The sequence below is a fragment of the Halichoerus grypus genome, chromosome 14 (genome assembly GCF_964656455.1).
Source record: "Halichoerus grypus chromosome 14, mHalGry1.hap1.1, whole genome shotgun sequence".
In the NCBI taxonomy this organism is placed as follows: Eukaryota; Metazoa; Chordata; class Mammalia; order Carnivora; family Phocidae; genus Halichoerus; species Halichoerus grypus.
In genome coordinates, this window is record NC_135725.1 from 76,942,872 (window position 1) to 76,967,507 (window position 24,636).

Genomic DNA, 24,636 nt, shown 5'->3' on the forward strand with positions numbered 1-24,636 from the left:
TTCCCGGGGAGCTTCCCTCTGCAGGCGCAGCAGGTGCAGAGCGCGTCCCCCTATTTACCTCTGCTGCGGCCTCCCAGCGGAGAAGGGAAAAGACTCCTCGCTGGGGGGCTGGGTCCATCGCATGAACACGCATCTAGGCAGAGGTGCGTCCCAGGGAGCAACTTGGAGCCCGAGGCACTGCCTTTCTAGGCGCGTCCAGGCTCTGCGCCCGCCCCCGGAGGAGCTTTGTTCTTTCCCTGGCCACTCCTCACAGGGGCAAGCTGCGCTTCCGGGAGACCCTTCTGCCAGGAGCCGAGGCTCCGCTGGGGCCCGCTCCTGGACGTGAAGGGTCAGCGAAGCGGTTATCTGCAGTCAGACACGCGAGTTCTGATTTGACCCCTGACTCGCTGAGGGAACTTGGGCAGGCTGCTTTTGCCTCAGTTTCCCAGTCTGCACAGTGGGAATACAAGCTGACGGCCGCGTTCCTAAGGCCCTAGGCTCCCAGCGGGGAGCCTGCCCCTACTCGGCCGCTGGGCCGCGAACGCTCCGGCCCGCGCGACTACAAGCCCCAACATGCCCCGGGGGCGGGGCGCAGTGACGGACAGACAGCTCTGCGAATTAGCGCCCGCCAAGGGGCGCACGGCGGCGCGTGCGCAGAGGGCGGCGGGCGGGTGGGTTGGCGGCGGTGGACGCGTCGGAGCCGCGGGCGGCCAGGTAAGGGGCGGGAAGGAGGGCCCGGGACGAGGGACTGCGGCCGGAGTCTCCGGCCGTGACTGAGTGGCGGGGCGGGGGGCTGCGCTGGCGTGCAGCGGTCGGCCCACGCCCGACTGGCAGGGTCTGGGGACCGGATCTAAGGGGTAGGACCGGGGTGGGGGTGGGGCTGCGAGGGGCAGGCTCGGGAGGGATTCGATGGGGCAGAGGAGCTCAGAGGAGATGCAGCTCCGCCGGGAGGGGAGAGAAGGGCTCCCACAAAATCTGCGGTGCAGCATCTCGGGAGGCCTGAGGTAATGTGGGGGCCCTGAGGAGAGTGGGGCGCAGCATCTGGGCGGTGGGAGGGCGTCCGAAGGCCCTGGAGGCATCTGGGGGTGCAGAATTTCGGAAACAGGAAGGAATTGAGGGGCCCTGATGAGACTTGGGGTGCCGCATTTCAGGAGGCTTGAGGGAATCTGTGGCCACTAGGCGTTTGAGGAGGCAAAACCTGAGATGAGAGAGCAGGGCCTGGGGATATTCTAATTGCTAAGGAGGAAGCATCTTCCAGATGGTGTCTGGGGAAAATTGAGGGGGTGAGTTCTTGGGGGAGTCAGTGGGAGGCGGTGTCTTGTTAGCAAGAAAGGACCTGGCTCTGGTTTGAAGGCAACCCATGACATGGGGTGGATAAAAGGGAAAGGACCCAGGTTTGAGGATGGCACTGTGTCTGATGGAATGCAGGAGTTGGGGGCTCAGATTGAAGGAGGGCAGAAGTCTAGGGTGTGTCATTGGGTGTTATGCTGGGATGCAGGGGTGAAGGCTGCAGAGATTTGGAAACAGAGATAAAAGGTGCTATGCTAGGGATTTGGGGCACATGAGTGAAGAACTGGTGAGAGCTGCAGCGTAGAGCCTGAAAGGCTGAATTCTCTATTGTAAAAACGGTTGGGAACACAATTTAGGGAGGGTACTAACTGGGGATGTACTAACTGGGGTATAGAATAAGAGGACTCTGAATAGATTTATGGATTGGTGTCTTGGGCTGCTAAAGGAATTTTCCTGAAGTCTGCATGGGAAGAAAAGGAAGTACTAGAGTCCTAAAGACCTAGAGATAATGTATGGACTGGATTTGAGTGTATGAAGTTTAGCAGAGTTCAGGGGTTCAGCAACAATAAGTCTTCAGAGACCAGGACTCCTGAAGGAGCCTGACTTTCCCTGTGAGGGGCAGAATCTCCCCCGCTCACTAACCTAAGATCACTTATCACAAGGCAGCCGTGGAACTGCCACTAACTCTGAGTGGCTCCCCCTCCACCCCCTGCCCCTGCTGAAAGTTGTAGGCTTGGGAGGAGAAGAGAGTGGTTAAAAGAGGCATAAAGCCGGAAACTATTCAAGGTCATCTGCCTAAGTATCCTTTTGTCTGTCCCTGTAAGCTGTGATAGCAGATAATATGTGAGACCTTCAGGGGAGGAGTAGAACAAGATCTCAGGCCTTGTCTTCTTTATCAGTTATATAAGTAGATTGAATTAATCCTATATAAGGTCCATTACGGCCTGGCCACTCTAGAGGCAGTGGCTCTGTGAGTTTGGGCTGGGAGAGAGACAAAAAAAGGGGAACATTGAGTATGTAGTCCGTTGCCAAGTTCTAAAGACATGATTCCTAACCGGGGAGGTGTTGTCCCCCAGGGGGACATTTGGCAATGTCGGGAGACATTTTCGGCTGTCACAGTTGGAGTATCAGAGACTACTGGCCTCTAGCAGGTGGACACCAGAGATACTGTTAAACATTGTACAGTGCACTGGACAGCCCCCCCACAACAAAGAATTATCTGGCCCAAACTGTCAGTAGTGCCAAAGCTGAGGTACTCTACTCAGGGGTCAGATATCCTGGATTCAAATCCTGCCTCTATCTCTTCTTGGCTTTGTGATCTTGAATGAATAACTTAACGTCCCTGTTCTTGGCTCTTCTTCTATAAAATGGAATTAATGACAGGACTACATCATAGATTATTGTGAAGATTCAGTGAAGTAAATCAGAGTGCTTAGTGTCTGGTGCACCGTTAGCGCTCACATTTTAGTAATTTTAATTTTTATATCTACTTTCTTACTCAGTTTTCATCACAGCACTACTAAGCAGGCTCTACTATATCCAGGTTTACACATAAGGAAACTAAGTCTTAGGAAGTGACTTGTTTAGGGTTCCATAGCTAGAATGGCAGAGCTAGGCTCATATTCAGATCTCTGTAACCCAACCCGGTATATTCCCTCCCTCTTTCTTTGCTTTTTCCTTGCTGGGGTCTGCTTAGTCTTACTATCTCAGCCCATTCCCCTCTAATGAAATGATTGCCCAGTGAGTATCGCTGAATATCAAATTGAGCTCTAAAGGGGACAAAACTATCTCATTAGGTAGGGAGTAGCCCTGGACTTGGTTCTTGATTTGCACTTAGACCTGGACCAGTGGGTAGATAAGGGGAGGAGCTTGAGGTTAGACAGGATGAGGTGCAAGAGACTAAAGGGTAGGTGTAGAGGCCATACTCTGGAAGATAACTGCTGCTTCTAAATGATCTCTTGGGCTTCTTTCCCCTGGGATAGGACAGGATTTGCTCTATCCGCTCCAGGACTAGCTATAGCATTGCTGAAGCCAGTTGAGAAACATAGTAGGACTGCATCAGAAGGCAGGAGATTTAGCTGGGATAGCTATACACACCACTATGGAAAATATGTAATGGCAATTGAATCACCCTGGGCATCAGAGGCTTGAAGTCCAGAATTCCTCCTCTGCTGCTAATTTACTAGGTGACCTTGGACAGGCACTTCTTATCAGCCTCAGTCTGTTGAAATTAAGAATCTATTGAAAAGAATAACAGCCATTTATTATTATGCACATTAACTCTGTTGATCCTGCCAACAATGTAGATGTTATTTCGTCCGTATCTTACAGATGAGAAAATAGGTTAAATGCTTTACTCAAGGCTACACAGCAAGGGGCGAAGTGGGGATGTGAGCCCTTATGTCTGACTCCTAGGTAATATTATACTAGTTTTATTAGAAAGGCTTTTCCAACACTAAAGCCCATACACCTATGTCTGCAGAGTTTGGTAGTCAAGTTTGCAAAGCACTTCAAGTAGATTACTATCCCTGCACATTGATGTGCTACCTCTGTGACACTCCATTTTTTTTCCTTTTGGTATAACAAACAATGCCTTTACCGACCTCTCGGCCAAACTGCCTAGAGCTAATAGTAGCCTTATCAGCTATGGAATGGTAACAAATTTTTTGAGTCAGTGTGGTTTTATGGCTGGGATTTGACACCTGGATTTGAACCTCACTTCTACTACCTACCAGCTCTGAGACCTTAGGTTGCTTTTCTCTGAACCTTGGTTTCCTTATTTATAAAGAGGAATAACACATATTTCACATAGTTATTGTGACAATAAGAGATAATGTAATAAAAGGTGCCTGACATTCAATAAATGGTAGTTTTATGAGAGGTGGTAGCAATTATAAGAGGAAGGCATTGCTAGAAGGGAACTGAGCGTTGCTTTGCCAAATTTCAGTGACCCTAAGCAGCCCCCACCAGTCTCTCCCAAATTCCCATTCCCTCTTGTACCTTTCCCAGGATCTGCTTCCTGATCCTTTCATCAAAAGCTCATGATTAAGTGAACATGTGTTGTACGTAGATAAAAGAACTGGAAGAGAGGTGGGTGGGTGGAGATGAGTTGGAGGTCCTCTGAGAAAGGACTGTTGGTCTTTCCCTTATCCTAGATTCTTTGAGTCACATTGGCAGCACTGATATTACCCAAATGTTTGTGGAAGATGCAAGGGAGCCTTTCCAGCTCCTGCAGTTTTAGAAGGAGAACCTACAGGTGTCTTTCCAGCAAACTCTATTACTGATTTAACCTGTCCGTGACATACTGTAGCTCAGGTTTCCTTTTCCACAAACAGTTCCTTCTGGATTGTTTTGTTCGTCTCAGACCCGGTACAGCTCTGTAGGTTATGCCTGTGTTTCCCTATAAGCTCCTACTTGTTGAGTTTTTCTTAGCTGTTTGCAGGTAACCTTAAATCCCCTGAGTAAAATTAAACTCCAAACCCTCTTCCGCACACAGGACTAGGTGAGTGTCAAGTGGGGGCCTCTCAGACTTTGTTAAAATCACTCCTGCTAGCCACTCCCAGAGAGTGACCACTGGGAGCCTGGAGATGGTTATGCACTTGATTAGCATTCCATCCAAATGCAAGAGGAATAAATACAGTTTAGAAAGGGAATGTGATAAGCCTTGCAAAACCTCAGTCAAACCAGAGGAGTGTGACAGTGGTAGGATGGACCTTCATGTCTTGTGAAAGAAAATGTAGTACTCTTTTACATGTTTTCCTGGTTTTTAAGTAAAGAGCTCCGTTCATGTTTGGTTTTGTTCAAAATTATATCCCTAGTGTTTTTATGGGACTGGACTCGTAGTGTGTGGTCAGTAAAGATTTGTTTAACTAATTGCTTAAAGTTCTTTAGTTCTGCTGATGGCCTAAGCCCTCAAGAGGCTGACAAAGGTATGACCTTTGGTCATCTCTAATCTTTAGATTCTGAGATCAGGTAAAACTCTCCCGTGAAGGCTCAGAATTTTTATTTTTGAAGTTTACATATCTGATATCTTGGGTACAGTATGCCTGTTGAAAAGTGCCTGTTTCTTCTCATTGGCTGGGTAACAGCTGCCGCTGGACTATTAATATACTGCACAGTTAATTGTATGCCTCTCTCGGTGCTATACTAAGTGTGTTAGACACATAATCCCATGATCTTTATAGTAACCTTGTGAGGAAGATACTATTTTAAAGCCCTTCTTTTAGATAAACTGAGAACTAGAGAGGTTAGTTAACTTGTCCAAGTCTCCACAGTAAGCAGTAGAGCCAGGATTGAAATCCAGAAAGCCTGATTCCTGAACCCACTTTCTTAATCTATGTAATACTGGTCACCCCCAGTGACATGTCTTTCAGTCCTAATTCTGCCATATGATTAATGAGTTCTTGATCTCTCTCTCCTCATCTCCATTTACTCGTCTATTTTACTTTTTGATATCACTACTAATTCTAGCATTCCATATTTAGTCCCTGCTAGAAGGAGCTTATTTTCTGGGCAAAAGAAGTTGTGAATTCATTTGCCCATCAGTTTCTAGCATGGATACCTAGTGTCCTCAATAAAATTCTTTCAAAGCCGGCCAGTCCTTTTATTAATCTTTATGTGCTTTTATCTGCCATAACAAGAAAGATTCTTCATCCCTTTGAAAATGTAGTTTGTAAACTAGTACTGGTTGTTATTGTTAATACTGTTGCTGATTGTTACTAAAATTATGATAAATAAGTTTTTCATTTCATACCTGCCATTTTCCAGACTAGGCATTGATAAGCATTATCCCTAGTTTTTCACTTTTTATAAAGTAAGAAGACAGGTTTAGTGAGGTTAAATAACTTGCCTACTGTCCCACAACTTGTAAACAGCAGTGCTGATTTAATCCCAGTTCTGCCTGACTTCAGGGTTCGTGTGTTTTTGTTTTTTGTTTTTTTTCTGCTATCCTGGTTATTTAAATTGTGGACTGGGGAAAGCATGGTGGTGCCAGAAGCGGTTAGATCAGGTTAGGGTATGACTATAGAATTTTCCTGAGTTTTAGGGCAGCTGAAGCAAACACAGCTTAAGGGGTAGATTCTTATCTGGAGCTGAAGAGCTGGGCCAGTATTAGTAGGCGATGTGCGGTATTAATCATGAGATCAGAGTAGTGAGGTGAGGGGTCAAGAACTGAAAGTACAAAGTGTGCAACAGGAAACATGTTTAAGGTATCATGAAGTCAGACAAGATTATTATAACATGTTGGGGAGTCATTCTGATTGGTTTTAGATTTTATAGCTGACAGAAAACGGGCTGCTAACATAGAGACTTGTGATGGTAAGACAATTCCTGTCACCCCTCTTAGTCCTTTCAGGGAAACTGAGTTCAGATTGACTTTCCATCTGAATCATCATTGTTAGTATTAACAGTAATGGCTAGATGTATGTTTCTTGAGGAGAGGGAATGTATCTGTCTGTCACATGGCTCTGTATCAGGCTAGGATCCTGCTGAAGGCAGTGTTTGCAGGTCGTAGACATGGGAGACATAGTTCAGGCTTTTTCCAAGTCTGAGGCTATATACCTGATGCTTTAATGATGAGAACTCACATTTCCCTGGCAGAGCATGCCAGCTTTAGAGTAGGAATCCTTGACATTCTCTTCTGTCTTAGGGAGCCTAGTGAAGCTGCAGATAGCTGAGATAATTTGGAATATGGATGTGGGCATAGTAAATTCATTTTTTAAAGTGAATAGCTTAGACAAGGAGGCAAGAAGCTTTTTAATTGAAGGAGGTGGTGTGATATTCCAGAAAGCTGGGGAAAGAATTTGCTAGTATTTTTACAAGTTGGCAGACTTGTTTAATTAGCTGATCTGCAGTGCCAGCTTTGGGAAGAACAGATGTCCCTTGCATTGTAAGGTAGCACACTCTGGATCTAAACACCAAATGTTGCCCTCAGTATGTTGTGCCAGATGATGGAAGGAGGAGCTGAAGCTATTGGTTTAGAACTAAAGTTTGCATGGATTCTGAGTTGAGGTTTCTATCAGTATTTTCATACTACTGTGTCCAGACCTATGGCATTTAAGAATTCAGTAGTAAGTTTCACATATTCACATGAGACCTTAGAGGTTCATGATATGTGATAGTGTGTTATTTTGTTGAGACATGGATTTGAGTCCTAAAGGGTTGCAAGGCTGGTGTGTGAGAGTGGGTCACCCAGCTAATAAATCAGTGTAGCCAACCGACTCCACTGGAGCTAAATCTCATAACAATAGTATTGTTCTTATTTGTGGAGAAAATTATATTCTACAAGGCAACATCTACCAAAGTATGGTCTAGAGAACACTTGTGAACAAGTGTTACATGACAGTGGGGAAAAACCCTAAAACTTGAAGTTATTAATAATGGGTTAAACAAAGTTAAAGGTATCTGTATTGCAGGGTTTCAGCATGTTTGAGCTTTTTGTGACCTTGAGCCAGCTTTTCTGAGCCTTAGTTTCCTCATTATAAAATAATAAAAATAGTACCTACTTTATAGGGTCATTATGAGGATTAAATGAGATTAAGTATATGAAGCATCTAGTGTGGTATCTAGCACATGGAAGATACCAAAAGCATACCAGAAGCATCCAACTAAGACTAGGTACCATGGATACTGTTTCCCTTCTGGTAGAAGAGAAGTGAGATTTCAGAGAGGTGGGGTTGACTTTGGATAAATTATGTGTGTCTGTTATTGAATATTTGTCAGGTCACCATGCAAAGCTAAATATGGGGAAATTCCGGAATATGAATCTCTGCATAGACTCCCCCTCTGTATGCATGGAGAAAGAAGAGTTCATAACATTTACAAAGCTTTTCTCGCCTTGCTGCATTATCCTTAAACCAGGCTAACTTGCCCTCCTCTTCTCCTTGATGGCTGACCATCTGCATTATCAGGAGACTGATACAGCAAGGATACAGCTGTAGAATTTGCATTTAGGAAGGGCTACAATTTATCCCTGTGCCTCACCTTGCTAGATCTATTCATTCTAATTTGGGGTATAAATTGACAATGACATAAGTCTGCAGAGCACTGAGATCGCTGTTCTATTTCATGAGCATATGTGGATCAAGGTGGGTGGGAGTATTTATGGCTTGTACTTCGTGAAGTAGGGGGTGTTCCAGGCCAAAAATAAACTGACTTGATAAGGCAGTACTGTTTTTTAAATCATTGGGCTTGAGTCTCTGGCTTTCCTAGCTGTACCACTTCCCCCACTTTAATCTACTCATTTTGGTGATTGTACTTCTAATATTGCTCAAATGCATCTTTCCATTTCCACCACCTGCTCCCTAGTTCAGCTCCCCATTACCTCCCCCAGGCAATTTTGCAGCAGTTTTCCAAACTAGTTTCTCAGCCTTTTCACCTACTCCATTCAAGCTTTGATCATATCACTTCCATGCTTCAAAACATGCGTTGTTTCACTGTGCCCATCAAAATGAAATCTGAAGGTCTCATTTTGGCTCTGAAGACTTAATTATAATCATTCTCATAATCAAACCAGTTACTCTGATCTCCCTATGTTCTCCCACAATTTTAACCTAAGAATGAGAGAAAAGAGAACTAAAATTTATCTAAGACTTTTTTGGTGCTAAGCCAAAACTTAGAAGTTTATACACTACCTATACTCTCTCATTTAATCCTTGCATTAACCTTGTGAAGGCAGTATTATTTCATTTTACAGATGGAAACAAACCTATAGAAGCTACATGTTCTCTGTTCTCTTTCTAATACCCTGAAGCTCTTGCTCTTTCCCTTGCTTTCTAACCTTTGTTAAGACTGTCCTTGTCTGGTACTCCCTTTCCCTCATCTCCACATAGCCAGGACCCTATCCAGTGCCATTCTATTTCCTGTGGAATTAGAGTGAATGCCTTTTAGCCTCCATCATATTGAGTTTGTATCTTATTTATGATACTCTTCTGCCTTGGCTATTATTTACCATGTCTTGTCTCCTTTACTAAAGTTTGAGATCTCAAGGGCAGGATTTGTGTCCTGGTAACTTAGTAAAGTACATGGTACCTAGTCTTAGTTGGATGCTTTTGGTCACATAGTTTCCTTTGTTTAAAATGCCTTTATCCCTCAAGGCCATGTTTCTTTCCAGACATATCTCAGAAGTGTCACTGCTTCTGGGGAGCCCTCCCCAGTTCCTGTAGGAACTGTTACTCTAGCCACTGTGCCCCCGCAGCACTTTGTGGGTAATCCTTTCCTATATGTAATTTTCTTAGGCTTTTCTCCTAATATAAATTGAGTCGTAGACGTCATTAATCACTAACATTTATCAAGCATACTGTTTGCCGTGGGCTGTACTAGGTGCATCATATTCATCATGCTGTTGAACCCTTCCAAAACTAGATAAAGTAGATACCATTATTACTTCCGTTTTATAGACGGGCGATGGGAAACTGAGCTTTGGGAAGTTTAGGTTGCTTCCTTAAGGTCACACTAAGTATCAGAGACTCCAGACCCTGACATCTTACCCACTGTGCAATGCTTTGTCTGCTTTACTTCCTTGTGTATCACCATCACCTAACAGAGTAGACTTCAATAAATATTTGTTAAGTTAGCAGCTGAGTGAATGATGGTAGCTATCTCTACATGTTTCTTGAGTGAATTAGCTCGTACAGGCGGTGGAATAATGGCTTCTTACTCTCGTTAGCAGGACTTGACCCTCTGGAGCATGAATACCAAGCTGTTCAGTTCTGGGCTGTGTTAGCAGGCCCCTCAAGGGAAGCGCAATGGCTACTGCAGCAGCCGCGGCTTCTCACCTGAACCTGGACGCCCTCCGGGAAGTGCTGGAATGCCCCATCTGCATGGAGTCCTTCACGGAGGAGCAGCTGCGGCCCAAGCTCCTGCACTGCGGCCATACCATCTGCCGCCAGTGCCTGGAGAAGCTCCTGGCCAGTAGCATCAATGGGGTCCGCTGTCCCTTTTGCAGCAAGATTACCCGCATAACCAGCCTCACCCAGCTCACGGACAACCTGACGGTGCTGAAGATCATTGACACAGCCGGGCTCAGTGAGGCTGTGGGGCTGCTCATGTGCCGGTCGTGTGGGCGCCGGCTGCCCAGGCAGTTCTGCCGGAGCTGCGGTGTGGTGCTGTGCGAGCCGTGCCGGGAGGCGGACCACCAGCCCCCCGGCCACTGTACGCTTCCTGTCAAAGAGGCAGCTGAGGAGCGGCGGCAGGACTTTGGAGAGAAGTTGGCCCGTCTGCGGGAGCTCATGGGGGAGCTGCAGCGCCGGAAGGTGGCCCTGGAAGGGGTCTCCAAGGACCTTCAAGCACGGTATAAAGCGGTCCTCCAGGAGTACGGGCACGAGGAACGCAGGGTCCAGGAAGAGCTGGCTCGCTCTCGCAAGTTCTTCACGGGCTCCTTGGCTGAGGTTGAGAAGGCCAACAGTCAGGTGGTAGAGGAGCAGAGTTACCTGCTTAACATTGCAGAGGTGCAGGCGGTGTCTCGCTGTGACTACTTCCTGGCCAAGATCAAGCAGGCAGATGTGGCGCTACTGGAGGAGACAGCTGACGAGGAGGAGCCCGAGCTCACGGCCAGCCTGCCCCGGGAGCTAACCCTCCAGGACGTGGAGCTTCTTAAGGTTGGCCATGTCGGCCCCCTCCAGATCGGGCAGGCTGTTAAAAAGCCCCGGACAGTCAACATGGAAGATTCCTGGGCCATGGAGGCTGCAGCCTCCGCCGCCTCCAGCTCCGTTACATTCAGAGAGATGGACGTGAGCCCCGAGGAAGTGGTCGCCAGCCCTCGGGCCTCACCTGCTAAGCAGCGGGGTTCCGAGACCGCCGCCAGTATCCAGCAGTGCCTCTTTCTCAAGAAGATGGGGGCCAAAGGCAGCACTCCAGGCATGTTCAACCTGCCCGTCAGTCTCTACGTGACCAGTCAGGGCGAGGTGCTGGTTGCTGACCGAGGCAACTACCGTATACAAGTCTTTACTCGGAAGGGCTTTTTGAAGGAGATCCGCCGCAGCCCCAGTGGCATTGATAGCTTTGTGCTGAGCTTCCTTGGGGCCGATCTGCCCAATCTCACTCCTCTCTCAGTGGCCATGAACTGCCATGGGCTCATTGGTGTGACTGACAGCTACGACAACTCCCTCAAGGTATACACCTTGGATGGTCACTGCGTGGCCTGTCACAGGAGCCAGTTGAGCAAACCCTGGGGCATCACAGCCCTTCCGTCCGGCCAGTTTGTGGTAACTGACGTGGAAGGTGGAAAGCTCTGGTGCTTCACTGTTGACCGAGGAGCGGGGGTGGTCAAATACAGCTGCCTCTGTAGTGCCGTGCGGCCCAAGTTCGTCACCTGCGATGCTGAGGGCACCGTCTACTTCACCCAGGGCTTGGGCCTCAATCTGGAGAATCGGCAGAATGAGCACCACCTGGAGGGTGGCTTCTCCATTGGCTCTGTGGGCCCCGATGGGCAGCTGGGTCGCCAGATTAGCCACTTTTTCTCAGAGAATGAGGATTTCCGCTGCATTGCTGGCATGTGTGTGGATGCTCGTGGTGATCTCATTGTGGCTGATAGTAGTCGAAAGGAAATTCTCCACTTTCCTAAGGGTGGGGGCTATAGTGTCCTTATTCGAGAGGGGCTCACGTGTCCAGTGGGCATCGCCCTCACTCCTAAAGGGCAGCTCTTGGTCTTGGACTGTTGGGATCACTGCATCAAGATTTACAGCTACCATCTGAGAAGATACTCTACCCCTTAGGGGATAAGAGCCATTTCTTCTGCTTCCAGCCACCTCCCTTCCTTATTCCTTGGTTACTGGTGATATTGTAGAGTGCACTTGGCCTGTGTCTTTATGCCAGCTGGCTATTCCTAGAATTTTAGAAGCTGTCTTTTAGTAGGGTTTTGTTTTGTTTTGTTTTGTTCTTTTTCATTATTTCCCTCCTAAATTTAGAGCTTTAACAGTTGGCATTGCCCCAAATAGGACATCTGATACGGGGTTAGCTGAAGTTTGATTAGAACTTAGGCACTTTGAGGCTTCAGTAGAGAGCCTTTTGCCCCCTGTATTTGAAATTTGCCCTTGTACTGAACCCTTGTTGATTTCCCTCTTTTGGCTTTGATAACCCTGGTCCTGTATTTCCCTCTTAATGTAATGCACTTCATATGTGACACTTTCTCTTCAATTCTGCTGCATTTAGTGTGCATGCTCCAGTGGGATCTGTTCCACCTTTCATTTCAGACATCATATCCCCGTGGCATGATGTCTCAGGTCTCTTCACCTTTATCAGAGTGAAAGTTCACTCATTAAGTGCCACCAAGGGAGATACACAGTCCTTTTGGGAAGCAGTACCTCTTGGTTCTGGGGGTTTTGTGCCATCTTGGATTGGTCTCTAATTGCAGATGTGACAGAGAATAGATCGACCCCTGGCTGGTTGGTGTTGAAGACTTCAGCCTGGAAATTGCTTGCCTTTTACAGGAGCATATAGATTGGAATTATTTCAAAGCACAGAAAGATGGGAATGGAATTATTTCAAAGCACAGAAAGATGGGAATAAACAAACACAAATGCTAATACAGTCAGTAAACACTCCTGAGTAGTTTCTAGAGCTCATCATTTTTCATATTACCTCTCTCCACGGACCTGTGCTAAGATTTGACTGCAGAATTGTACAACACAGGCCAGGGTCAACAAAGTGGGGAGGTGGACACATCTCATTTTCGTTAGACAAAACTGTTGGGTCTTTATTCTGTATTTTCCTCAAGTGACTGCACAGTATTTGGTTTTGAGATTTATTTCCATTCCTCTATCAAGAATTAAATAATTGATAACTGTTTCTTCATCGCTGGTGTTCATGTCTTTTAATTAAATATGGGATTTGGGAAATGAGAGGGATAAGTTGTACCATGCTGTTTTGCTTCCATATCTGACACTGTATTCTTTGAGAGCATTAAGGATCTACCCCAGTCAAAACTCAGCCTAAGGCACCATTATGTAAAGAAATCCAAATCTTACTCCCACACGCGTGTACTGACTCAGCCCCCGAGGTCTACAGAGGCAGCAACGCTCTGTTAGGAATTGAGCCTCTGCCATTTGCTTCATCCTTGTAATTAGAGTTCAAAAAAGGAAGAAGTGTTGTCTTTTTAAAAAGACCAGAAGTGGGTGAGGGAATTTGTGACAAGGATCCTCAGGCTTTATTTTTACTAAGCAGCACAGTTTGTACTTTAGGTGCAGGGCTGATGGCAAGCCAAAGAGCTATCACCTTGCATTTTAAAGAAACAAAATTTGTTAAGCTGGGCTACTCAAAGTTGTTTTGTTTCTTGGTGATGGCATTGTTTTTTTGGCTTCTGTTGTAATAGCTCCCAAAGAACAGGAAAGGAAATCATTGGTGTGATGTCAAACTAGTTTGTCTTGCACTTTTCACCTGGAGAGAGCCCCATGTTCTGATTATGAAATTGCATCCGATTTTGAAAGATTGTATAATTGAGAGGAAATTGATCCAATTAAAAGTGCATCACAGATAACTCCACTAGTTATTAGAGCCACTTTATCTGTGATAGCACCTGGCATTCGGGGATCTGTCTTTGCTGTCAGTGGGGGTCTTGCTAAGGTAAGAACATTGGTCGAGGCTTTTGGCACAGAGTTTGTAGCACAGAAACGTGTCTCGTGGGCTGGCTTGACGTAAAGGGGCCAGAAGCCCTCTAGCTGCTGATGCTTTTGGAAGGCCCTGTGTTCGATCATTACTGGTGTTCAGCATTTAGGGCTACCTAGTGTTGAGCCACACTCATGCCTTGGTCCTAAAGTATAGCAGCCATCTGCTGGCCCAAAAGGAACGTGAGTGTAGTCTGAATGTTTTTGTTTCTTCGGTGTGAATATTTTAGGCTGTGCTTAGTGCAGTTTTCAATTATCCACCATGTTGACTACATTACATACATAGTACAGCCCCAGCAAACTAGTTTCCTCAATTATAGCCGTTTTTGTTTGTTTGTTTTTTATTTTTAAGCAGCGGTGCCCTGATTCGAATAAAGTCCTAAGTGCAAGTCTATTACGTAAAGTAGATCAAAGAGCAGCTGCTCTGGTTGAAGCAGGTTTGTGGGCCTGCAGAATGGGCCTTATTTATCCCTTTATCCCCTCACCTACCCTGCGCACTCTTGCAAAACTCCTGTGAATCTATAGAACGTTTTCCAAAAACCATTAAACTATAGCATCGCTTGTCTTCCGCGAGGCCCTGGGCCAGGCATTTCACCTTTCCCTTTCTGAAGGAAGGGTGTAAGATATGAGATAGGAGATGTGAAAGTACTCGGCATACTCAGTAAGTGATCAGCTAGTACTGTCTTCTTTCCTTGAGTTGTTCAAACGAGTAGTGTGAGGTTATCCAAGCCCTCCAAATGATATGTTCCCTTTCCTATTTTACAGGTTCCTGTTTGCCAACCAGAACTTTGCTCCAGGATTTCCTCCCGCTAGGCCACCTGTTCCTTTTTATTACCACTCTCCCTATTTCACATTTCTATTATTGTATAAATTGCTGTGAGCGCTTTGCGTGGTGCCTAACGTAGAATATATGTATCCTCGGGTATTTAACTGGCTGTTATTTACTTTACTTGCTAATGATAATAGGCCTCCAGCAACCTTAGTTTTCTTAACACAGCCCCCCTTACACTGGATAAAAAGGTATTCTCAGGTAAGCCCTTTAATAAGGTATATGAGAAACTGAAGGCAAACAAATGACTTACAGGTTGGTTAAGTCCGGCTTCCCTTTATCATTTTGAGTAATTATACAGAATTTATGGTTTTAGAGAAATGAGTCATTCAATACTTGCTGAGTACCTACTGTGGTCCAGGCACTATGCCAAGTGTCCAGAAAAGAAAAGAGTAATGATAAATGATGTTAATGTGCCTCCTTTTTCAGAAATTATTTCTGTTTTTCCGACTTCCTCAAAGGCCAGGGATAGGCACTACCTGAATGATTTAAGGGTCAATCCCAGCCTGAGGTAGTCCACAGAGGGATACTCCATTATTCCAGTCAGTAGGATAAACTTGGCTGGAGTCCTACAGTGTTCCTGTGGGTGAGGTAAGTAATGCTTAAGTAGCTGTACTTTTAATCTAGTACTAATTAATGGCCTCTTAAAAGTGAAGTGTTACCCAGCTCTGTAGGAGGGAAGTGGAAGGCAGAGCCTAGTAGGAAACTCGGGGCTCTATCTTGCACCTGACTAGGCTGTTGATTTGTACTTAGGACGTACAACCCCTCAAGGGATCGCAAAACAAATTACAGCAGCTGCCTGGATGAATTTTACAAGCAGGGCAGTGGTGAGGTAGAAAGCTGTTTAGTAAAATACACACTTATACTCCAGACCTATGGCTATATCTTGTCAATATCATTAATATTCATGCTACCCTGGCTAAGTCTGAAGTTAGTGAGGAAGCTCTGGGACTGGCAATGTATTCTAGTGGGAAAGTCACTGGATTTGGTCTAGGTCAGAATCACAGCTCTGCCTCTGACCTACCTATATGGCCTCAGGTGATCAACATACCTCTGCCTCAGTTTCCCTGTCTGGAAAGAGGTTAGACTAGATCATCAGTAAAATCCCTTTTAGCTCTATGATATTAATTTTTAATCCATTAGAATTGTTGAGTTTTGCCATAGTGTTTTTGCATAATTCTTGCTAAAATTGTATCATGTTTAAATTAGAGTGGTAGAAAGAATCTGCACTTTGTAATAATCAGCCCCACTTCGGTCCAGTTGCTTACTATACCCCAGTTATTGTAACCACGGGCCACTTACTAGCTGTTGTCACTCTGTTGAACTACAGTTTCCTCATCTGGTAGAAGGCAAGGACAGTTTATGTTTTAAAGTTCTGTTGTGAGAATTAAAAACTCTAAACGGGATAGTGTATGTAAAAGTACCGAATTGAGAAAATGTGAGGGGCTCAGAAAACATGACTTCCGTTTTAGGAGGCAAAGACTTCCCGCCATGGTGCACCGATGTAAAATTTTCACGTTAATGAGGGGGGAGATTTCAGATCTGTGTTGGTGGTAACAGTGGGGCTGCTGGAGGGGCAGAGGCAAAATTCAAGAGTATTGTATCCCAGAAGGAAAGCTGCACAAAAAGCCTAAAGGCTTGTTATTTGATTAAAGTAGTCAGGATGTCATCTTGACACTTTTTGAGAGGTTAAATGGAGTCAAGATTTTATATATATATAAATATATATATTTAGATAAAGTTATATACATGTATATTTATACACATATGTATGTGTATTTATTTTAAAACAGAAATATGCATGTTTAGCTATTCCTATAGATGGCTGGCATAAAAGGATTTTTCCTACAGGTCAATATTCATTAACTCAAATAATTACAAAAATTAACATAAGGTATTAAGAGTACAATTGCTGGCTGCATACTGGGCTCTCCTAGAAACAAAGGTTGGTTGTCACAGACACTGAGCCTGTGGCCCTCCATCCCTAGCTGCCCATTATGCCTTGGGTCATGGAAGCAGCACCCTGAAAGTTCAGCACAGCCATAGAGCCAAACCTAGGCCCTCAGCATACCTCATGTGTAGGATAGGGTGCCCCCTCCATCCTCAGTCCTTTGCCAGATGCCATGGTGCTGGAAAAGGACACCTCCTTTCCCACACCCCTCGGCTTATCTGAGGAGTTCCCTGGGATCAACCAAGTGAGTAGCAAACAGTTTATATACTTTATAGGTGGTATCACCACCATCGTACGTGATGGAGTTTGCTGGAAAGCTGCTACTTTTCAGCCCTTAACTGGGATGTTCCTGATAATGGAACAGAACCCAAGGGTCAGCACAAGTGGCCAAACTTCATGCAGTCTTCTTTGCACTGGGTGCCCTGGCCAACAGTCAGCCCCATTTCCACATCTCTGTAGACTCTTGGGCCATTGCCAATGATGTGCTCATCTGGTCCAGCCAATGGCAGCAACCATTCCCTATCCGAGGTTGCTTCTTTAGGGTAAAGATATCTGGGAATTTCTTGTGTCACAGATAACCCAAAACATATATCAAGATTACACATGTCTTTACACATACTAAATCCATAATAAAAGACCTCACTAAGACACTCCTTATCGCCTTCAGAGTTGCAGACATTACTGATAGTGACCAAAGCACTCATTTCACTTCTCAAAATATACAATGTTGGGCTCTTAATACACGGCATTTAGAATTTTCATCTCCCTTACCGCCTTCATAGAGTGCCATATTGGCTTACTTACACAAGTTGAAGTTCAGTTAAATGAAACATGGCGCATTTCAGTAGTCAAATATCCAGGGCAAATTGTAATAAAGATTCTAACTTCCATACTTGATGCTTGAATTCTGACAGCATTCACGCCCCACTACTCCCCGCCCCCCGCCCCGCTTCCCCATCAACCCCTCATTGGCAAACCTAGGTGCCACGTTTTAGTGCCAGAGGGAAGTTTAGAGCACGGCAACCCTCCTCAACCCTACTCCACACCCCTACCCATTATATACAAGCCAAGCCAGTCTCCTCTCCTGGTTTTCTCAAGCCACTTGGGACCTGCTTGGGAGCAGAAAGCTTCATTATGTGAGTGTTACATCCTTTTATATCTGGGTGTGTTCCATCCTCTGAACCACATACCAGGCTGGAGTCCATCCCACTACTTTCGAGTGACCACAAATGTTTAGAGATAAACGTTAAAACAACTTCACACTATGACAAATTATGTTTCATGAGTAATTTATGAGCAATCACATGAATAAGACAATGTGTTTTTGCGAAATGACATTTCATATTTAAACTTAAGAATAAAAACTCTCAGGTCCAAGGGTCTGGAGCTTGTTTAACAAATCTAATGATTCTGTTAAAGTGTTAGAAATATATTGGAAATATCATGGTTCAAAGGGTGGAAAGGGAGCAGGTATGCCTGTCTCCCCTGATCCATGACTCGGGGGCTGGATGTAGGAGAATGGAACTTGCACCGATCGGAGGAAAGGTGTGATGTGTACACACTCGGGCACTATATGCTGGACCTTCCATAAAGGCTAGTTAACTCTTGGCCAAATGAGCGGTGCAAATGATGAAGCCAAAAGCCTAGAAGTATGTATCCATTCCTCTGCTCTGATGATGATGACTGCATAGACCTGTTTCCTTCCTCAGTGAAATGGGAGGTGTTAACTCCAGCCTACGTACTATGCACTGGGACTGTTCCTCTGTGTCCCGTAACATTTTACCTAAGTAAAAGCTGGCCAGAAATGAGAAGTGTGGACAGCCCCTCTGAATGAAACAAAGCCTCTCTAAATAAAAGGTCAAAAACAATACTGGGTGTGGAGGGGCGGGTGTGTGTGTGGAAGTTGCTCCCTGAGGAAGCAAATTACAAAAGGGGATCTGTATTTTTACACTGGGAGCTTTGTCTTCTCCTGTGACGATTACCTACACAACTTGCGTTTTCAGGTCTTACCTTTTTTTTTGATCACCAGACCAGTATATGTCCAGCTGCCCACTTCATATTGCCAACTAGCTTGTCAACTGTGGGCTGGTGTGTTGGATGAAGATGTCCCTGAGAAACCTCAGACTCAACATACTCAAACCTGGCTCAGCTCTCCCAACACCTGCTGTTCTTTTGCTCTACTTTAAGAAACACTTCAGTGCCACCATTTCTCACCCATTTTATTTTCTTTTTCTTCAGCTGCATGACTACTGAATGTTAAACTGCTCTTACTTTTCTCCTGAAACAAGGCTACAACTTCCTAACTGATCTTCCCGACTCCAATCTAGTATTCCTTCCATTCCCAGGTCAAGCCCTATCCCGCACCAGCCAGAATCAAATTTTAAAATGCAAATGATATCACATAGAATCTTTCAATGACCTTAAATTGCTCCTAGTAAAAGGACACATTTCTTAATGTGGTTCATGCATCCAGTGGGATTTGGCCTCTGCCACTCTATCTTCCTACATTTATCTCGGCACGGTTTCCTACCAATCTTCTCCATATACTTTTTTTTTTTTTTCTCTTATCTCGGGGCCTTTTTTTTGTATGTGCTTTTCTTGCCCCCGATACTTTCACTCCTTAACCACCTCTGCTGCCTAAATCTTGCCTCCTGCAGGTTTTCTGGGATGCCCTTCCTGAGCCGCCCCATGGTTTGAGTCCGGTGTCCAGACCACACTTTGTGCTTCCTCCCCCTAGCGTTTACACATTGCATAGTGATTTCCTCATTACCTGTCTCTCTCCAAGTCTAGACTGAGCTCAGTGAAGGCTGAGCCACATTTAATTTACTGCTGCATTCGGACGGAGTAGAGGCACTCAAACTTGCTGGACAAAACCAGGGCATGGGGGCAGCCTAGCTCATATATTGATAGAAATGAACACTTTGTGTCACATTTAGCACCAGCCAGCTGTGCCCCCTTGTGCCCCTCCCACCAGCTGCCTCCCTGAATCACAGGACAGTAAGCTGCAACAGAAAATAGGATATGATTGAAGGGTGGGAGGAGTGGTTACCTCAGATTTCATTTTCCTTGGAGAATCTTCTCAACAATAAAATCATGAGAAGTTTCCTTGTGGAAATCCTAAATTTTATCTTTGTGCAAAACCACCACTGGAAGAGAAGGCTCAAAAAGATACCTTTGATATGCGATATGTAAACTGTATCTCAATAAAGCAATCACAAACAAAAAGGACATACATTTGGGCACAGGGTCTCTTGAATTGCCTCTTAGCACACCTTCTTGGAAGGAGGAGGGAGAAAAGGGAGCTGATTTAAATCCTAACCCTGTTACTAATTTATAGTTCCCTCTGAGCAAGTTTCTTATTACCCATTTCACCATCTATATTAATAGGTTTATTGAATTAAGGATCTTTCCAGTTGTAAATTTCAGTGATTCTGATGCTCCCGACCTCAGGGACTGCTTGGACTAAGATCTCTAAAAGGAGCCTTCCATCTCCTTGTGCACCCATGAAATGTGAGGGAACAGAAGTACAGACCCCAAGGATCCCAAGGAAGAACGTCTGAGGCCTAGGGCTTATGTGTCAGATAAAAAACAACCAAGGGCAGCTCCAACCCAATGGATCCATGGTCAAGTCAATCTCTAAGGCCTGGCTCAAGGCCTGGACCCTGACCCAGAGCCAAGGTGTTGCTAGAAAACAAGGATCTCAAGCCAGCTGACCGACACCATGCAGGCTAGAATCCTGCTGATCTGTCTGCCTCTTTTTTCACTCTTCCTGATCAACTACATCTACCTGTTTCAGGAGGAAGAGAAATGCCTCTCAGAACACTTTTTGGAGTGCCCACTGTGGTTAAGTAATAACAAAACATAAATGGTGAGAGGGCCGGAGCAAGAAAAGAAAGAAAGGAAAAGAGCAAATACTTCAACCAGCTATATGCCTTTGGATTATATACATCCCCCTTCCCCCTCCGCCCCCCAACACCTCCTGATTCTCAGTTTCCTAGGCAGAAAGGCACCAGCTTTAGAGGGTCATTGTGAGGATTAAAGAGAGCGTGTACACGAAGTGCCCAGTGTGCCTCCTGGCATAGAGTGGTTCTCCGTACATGGTATCTGTTCTTGGATGGATTAGGGCATGGGGGCCTTGGGGTCACACAGTCCTGGGATAGAATCCTGCCTCTGCCTATTTCCAGCCATGTGACCTTAAGCAGATGAGTTTTCTCATTTGGAAGATGGACATAATACCCTGGACCTCGTGGGGGTTCTTAACGAAGATCAAGGCAAGACCATGTGATTAACTGGCCCATAGTAAGAACACCATACAAATCAGTCATTGTTGCCCGCTCCTCCGCCATCCCCTTCCCCAACACACACAGCCCTACACATTCTTCTTGTGCATTAGAAGCTCAGCTTCCACCTGTGCAAACAGGCTCCCTGTACCCAGGCTGAGCTTTCTGATAATTCTGCTTTCTATTCCCAACCCCCAGGTTCAGGAGGACTCAAATTTAAGTTGGCCAGTCACCGAGTGAGAAACAGTCGTGACTTTAGGTTTATCTTAGGCTTCTGTACTCAGGACTGGAAAGAGCTACACCACACCATTATGCCTTTTGTTTTAGAAAACTGATGGTAATAATAATCATCACTGACTCGATTGTGTCTCACAATAATAAATGATAATAATAACAGCTCGCATTTCCTGAGTATTTCTTACATGCCAGGTGCAGTGATAATCACTTTATAATCATTGCCTCGGTTCATTCCCATAACAATACTGTGAAGGAAGCAACACTATACCCATCTTAAAGATAAACTGAGACTCAGGAAATCAAAATGCCTTGTCCCACGCCACACATCTGGCACATGGGACAGATGACTCACACACACCTGATATGTATGCTGGTATTTGTTGATAGGTACTCCTTTGGTAAGGAGTGGGCAACAATGACGGATCTGTATTGAGTTCCTACTATGAGCCAACTAATCACATGATCTCATCCCATCTTCATAACAACCTGAAAGGTTCAGATGCTTTTCCAACTATTCCCTGGGTACTTCTGAAACTGGCCTGGTGTTTTGACTTCATTGCAGGCATTTGGAGACTCAGCCTCTCCTGTGCATGAGAGTCCTCAGCTGGGGACAGAGGCAATGGCAGTTTCTCTGACTACTTGGAAGACTGAGGCACGGAGACATTCAAAGATCTAACAAACAGGCCAGTGGCGTCCCTCAGGAGCACCTGAAAACATCCCGGCACTACTGCTCCCAACTGGTCTGAGAGGACTCAGATTTCACCAGGCTTTTTCACATCCCCAGATCTGTGTCTTGTCCCCTGCAATCCACCTCCACCAGCCGGGTGGCAAAGGCCCATCCCCTCCAGGGCTCTGCTGGGATGTCTTCTCCTCCAGGGAAATTCCCACCCACCCTACATGGTTAGGGACCAGTCTCCCAGCCTTGCTTGCTCCACTCCTGACCCTACACACACACACACACACACACACACACACACACACACACAAGCTTTCCTCCGTCACAGCATTTATTAAAAGGTTTGTCATTGTCTGTTCACCGGTTAATCTTTCCCATTTGATTGTGAGCCTCCTGAGAGCAGGAAGTAGGTCTCACTCACCCCTAATACAGAGCCTGACATATAGTAGGGTCTGGACACACTAGTGTGGAACGATGGAGAGGTGAAAAAGGATGAAGGAAGGACAGGAGAGACAGAGTAGCAAGGAACGTGCCTTTGTGCTGTGGGATCTGTGAGTGAGGCTGCTCTCAGGAGGGTAGGTTCTGCCTGCTGCTGAGGACCTGGGGAAGGCAAAAGTGTCCCTCTGTGCCCCTGTGTTCCCTCCAGTCCTTTTTCTTCTTACTAAGGGGTTGAAGGCAGAGAGAGGACAAAAGCCCCATACTCATCTCCAGGGAAATTCCACATTCTTAGTGTAAGACTGCTGAGAGAGAAGGGTCCCACCTGACGGCCCTGCTCCTTCAGTCCCTGTATCACTTTTCTGGGAATAGGACCGTGATAGGGGAATAGGACTGTGATAAGGGAACAGGACTGTGACAGGGGAACAGGAGTGTTTTTGGCTCCTGTCTGAAGAGAATCAGAGTAACTAGATTACAACAGTATCAATCTCTTATTGCTTCCCTAAGTGGAAGGACAAGAGGGGCAGCCTCTAAGCCTTCAAGGAATGATGTATTTGTATGTGCATGTACCCTAAAATAATAAAACATGCAGTCTATCAACCAGTAACTCTCCCATCTTTAAGGATGTGGGGGGCTTTGGCAACCAGGAGTCTTTGAATTTGCTCTGAGTTTTCAGGAGGGTGAAGACCCAAAAAAACGCTGCTAGCTGGTTATTAGGATCCCCCCCCTTGCAAATGCAGGTTCTAACTGATTGCATAAGCTGACCTCAACCTTCCCATCTGCCCAACGGGAACAGGATGGGAAACACCTTACACAAGAGTCGCTCTTTCTTTCTCTCACACCCATGACTGGTGTTGCTAAGGGATCACTGCATTCTTGTCACCAAGCCTGGTCCTGACCCAGAATCTCTTTCAGCGAGCCCTCCAGGCAGCTACTACCTTGTGATCAAAACGGGCCCACAAAGAGAAGCTCACCCTGGCTCGAGGACTGCCAAGGTTCCTTCCAGCTCTGACGTTCTAGGGTTTGGCTCTGCCTTACAATGCTGCCACTAAGTTAAAAGGAAAAGTGAGTTACACAGAGGAGTATCGGTGAGTAGAGTATCTCCTCCCCTGCCCGCGCTGAGGGCCTACGCTCTGAGTCCTCACTTCCCTCAGTTCTTTTGACGGTAGGTAAGAGAAACAGAACAGGAGTGCAAATGGTTCCCTTGGGCCTGATGCCAGCATCTAGAGAGTTCTCTGAGGCTGCTGTGGTCGGGACAAACACAGTCCTTTTGATGAAAGCAGGCTGGGTTCAAATCCCTGCTCTGCCAAGCTCCCTGGTGTGAACTCCCACAGACCATCTCACCCTTCTGAGTCTCACTCCCCTCAAGCATGAAATGCAGATAACAATGCTCGTTGTGTGAGGAGTAAATTGGATGAAAAAATGTACGTGAAAATGCTTTGTGAGCTGTTCTGCGTGGAGCCCTGTGAAGGATTATTATTCCTGGTGCGCACCAATAGGAAAACGACTAGGGTGTTCCGTTCCAGATGGACTCAATCTAAACCGGGGAGCAAATGCTTTTTTTGGTAATTTCATCTGGTGGAAATGGCAGTCTCATGGGCCTATTTGTGTTTAATGAACCACATCCTGTATCGTCTTTTTGCAAGGTTCTGAGGAGAATTAAGTTAGTTCTCTCCTCTCGTGTGCTGCAGATGGGTGCGTGTCCAGCTCATATTTAACCTCCTCTGACCTCGCTACTCTCCAAGGAAACACTACCTCAGAGCTAGACACATCCTACAAATAGCTGCATGGAAGCCACGAAGCCATGAAGCCAGGGGAAGGGAAAGGGGTACGCAGCCACCTCCCACCACCTCTCTGGGACCCGGGCGTAGACGAATGTGGCCAGGCTCTGGTCCCTGACTCCTGCCATCCTTAAGGATTGTGAGGCTGGGTGTGCCTGAGAGGCAGACAGCCTGGAGCAGGTGGGGCTGGGGAGGTTGGCTGGGGACACATCAGATCTGGGAGGGCCCTGAGGCCATGGGGAAGAGTGTGGAAGTTAGCCTCAGGGCAATGACAGAGCACCCAGGAGTTTTCATCCAACAAGTAGCCTGATGGTATTTCTGTTAACGGGTAATTGTATATGTCAGCTTGACTGGGCCATGGGGTGTCCAGATATGTGGTCAAACACTATCCTGGGTGTGTCTGTGAGGGTGTCAGTGAGGGTGTTCTGGATGAGATCAGCAGCAGACTGCCCTCCTTAATGTGAGTGGGCCTCATCCAATCAGTTGAAGGACTGAATAGAATAGAAAGGCTGACCCTCCCATGAGTAAGAAAGAACTCCTCCTGCTTGACTGTTGGAGCTGGAACAACATTCTCTTCTT

General features: G+C 45.9%; 2 protein-coding genes across 8 annotated transcripts in view; one reads left to right on the top strand and one right to left on the bottom strand.

The window, feature by feature from the left end:
- Positions 1-24,636, bottom strand: part of ASTN2 (astrotactin 2) — an 865,335-nt gene that overhangs the window by 209,930 nt on the left and 630,769 nt on the right. The window lies entirely within an intron of this gene.
- TRIM32 (tripartite motif containing 32) lies at positions 632-13,059 on the top strand. 4 transcript variants are annotated; one of them, XM_036074016.2, is made up of 2 exons: positions 632-693; positions 9,938-13,059. In XM_036074016.2, the coding sequence occupies exon 2, from the start codon at positions 10,014-10,016 to the stop codon at positions 11,979-11,981; it is 1,968 nt and encodes a 655-aa protein (XP_035929909.1). In that variant the 5' UTR covers positions 632-693; positions 9,938-10,013; the 3' UTR covers positions 11,982-13,059. The 4 variants fall into 4 exon arrangements, with proteins under 4 accessions (XP_035929909.1, XP_035929910.1, XP_035929911.1 ...); XM_036074017.2 differs by having other exon boundaries at positions 644-693; positions 9,935-13,059; XM_036074018.2 differs by lacking the exon at positions 632-693 and adding an exon at positions 867-983.

Excerpts from the sequence above, each read along its gene's own strand:
- TRIM32 (XM_036074016.2), top strand. The coding sequence starts at position 10,014 with ATGGCTACTGCAGCAGCCGCGGCTTCTCACCTGAACCTGGACGCCCTC.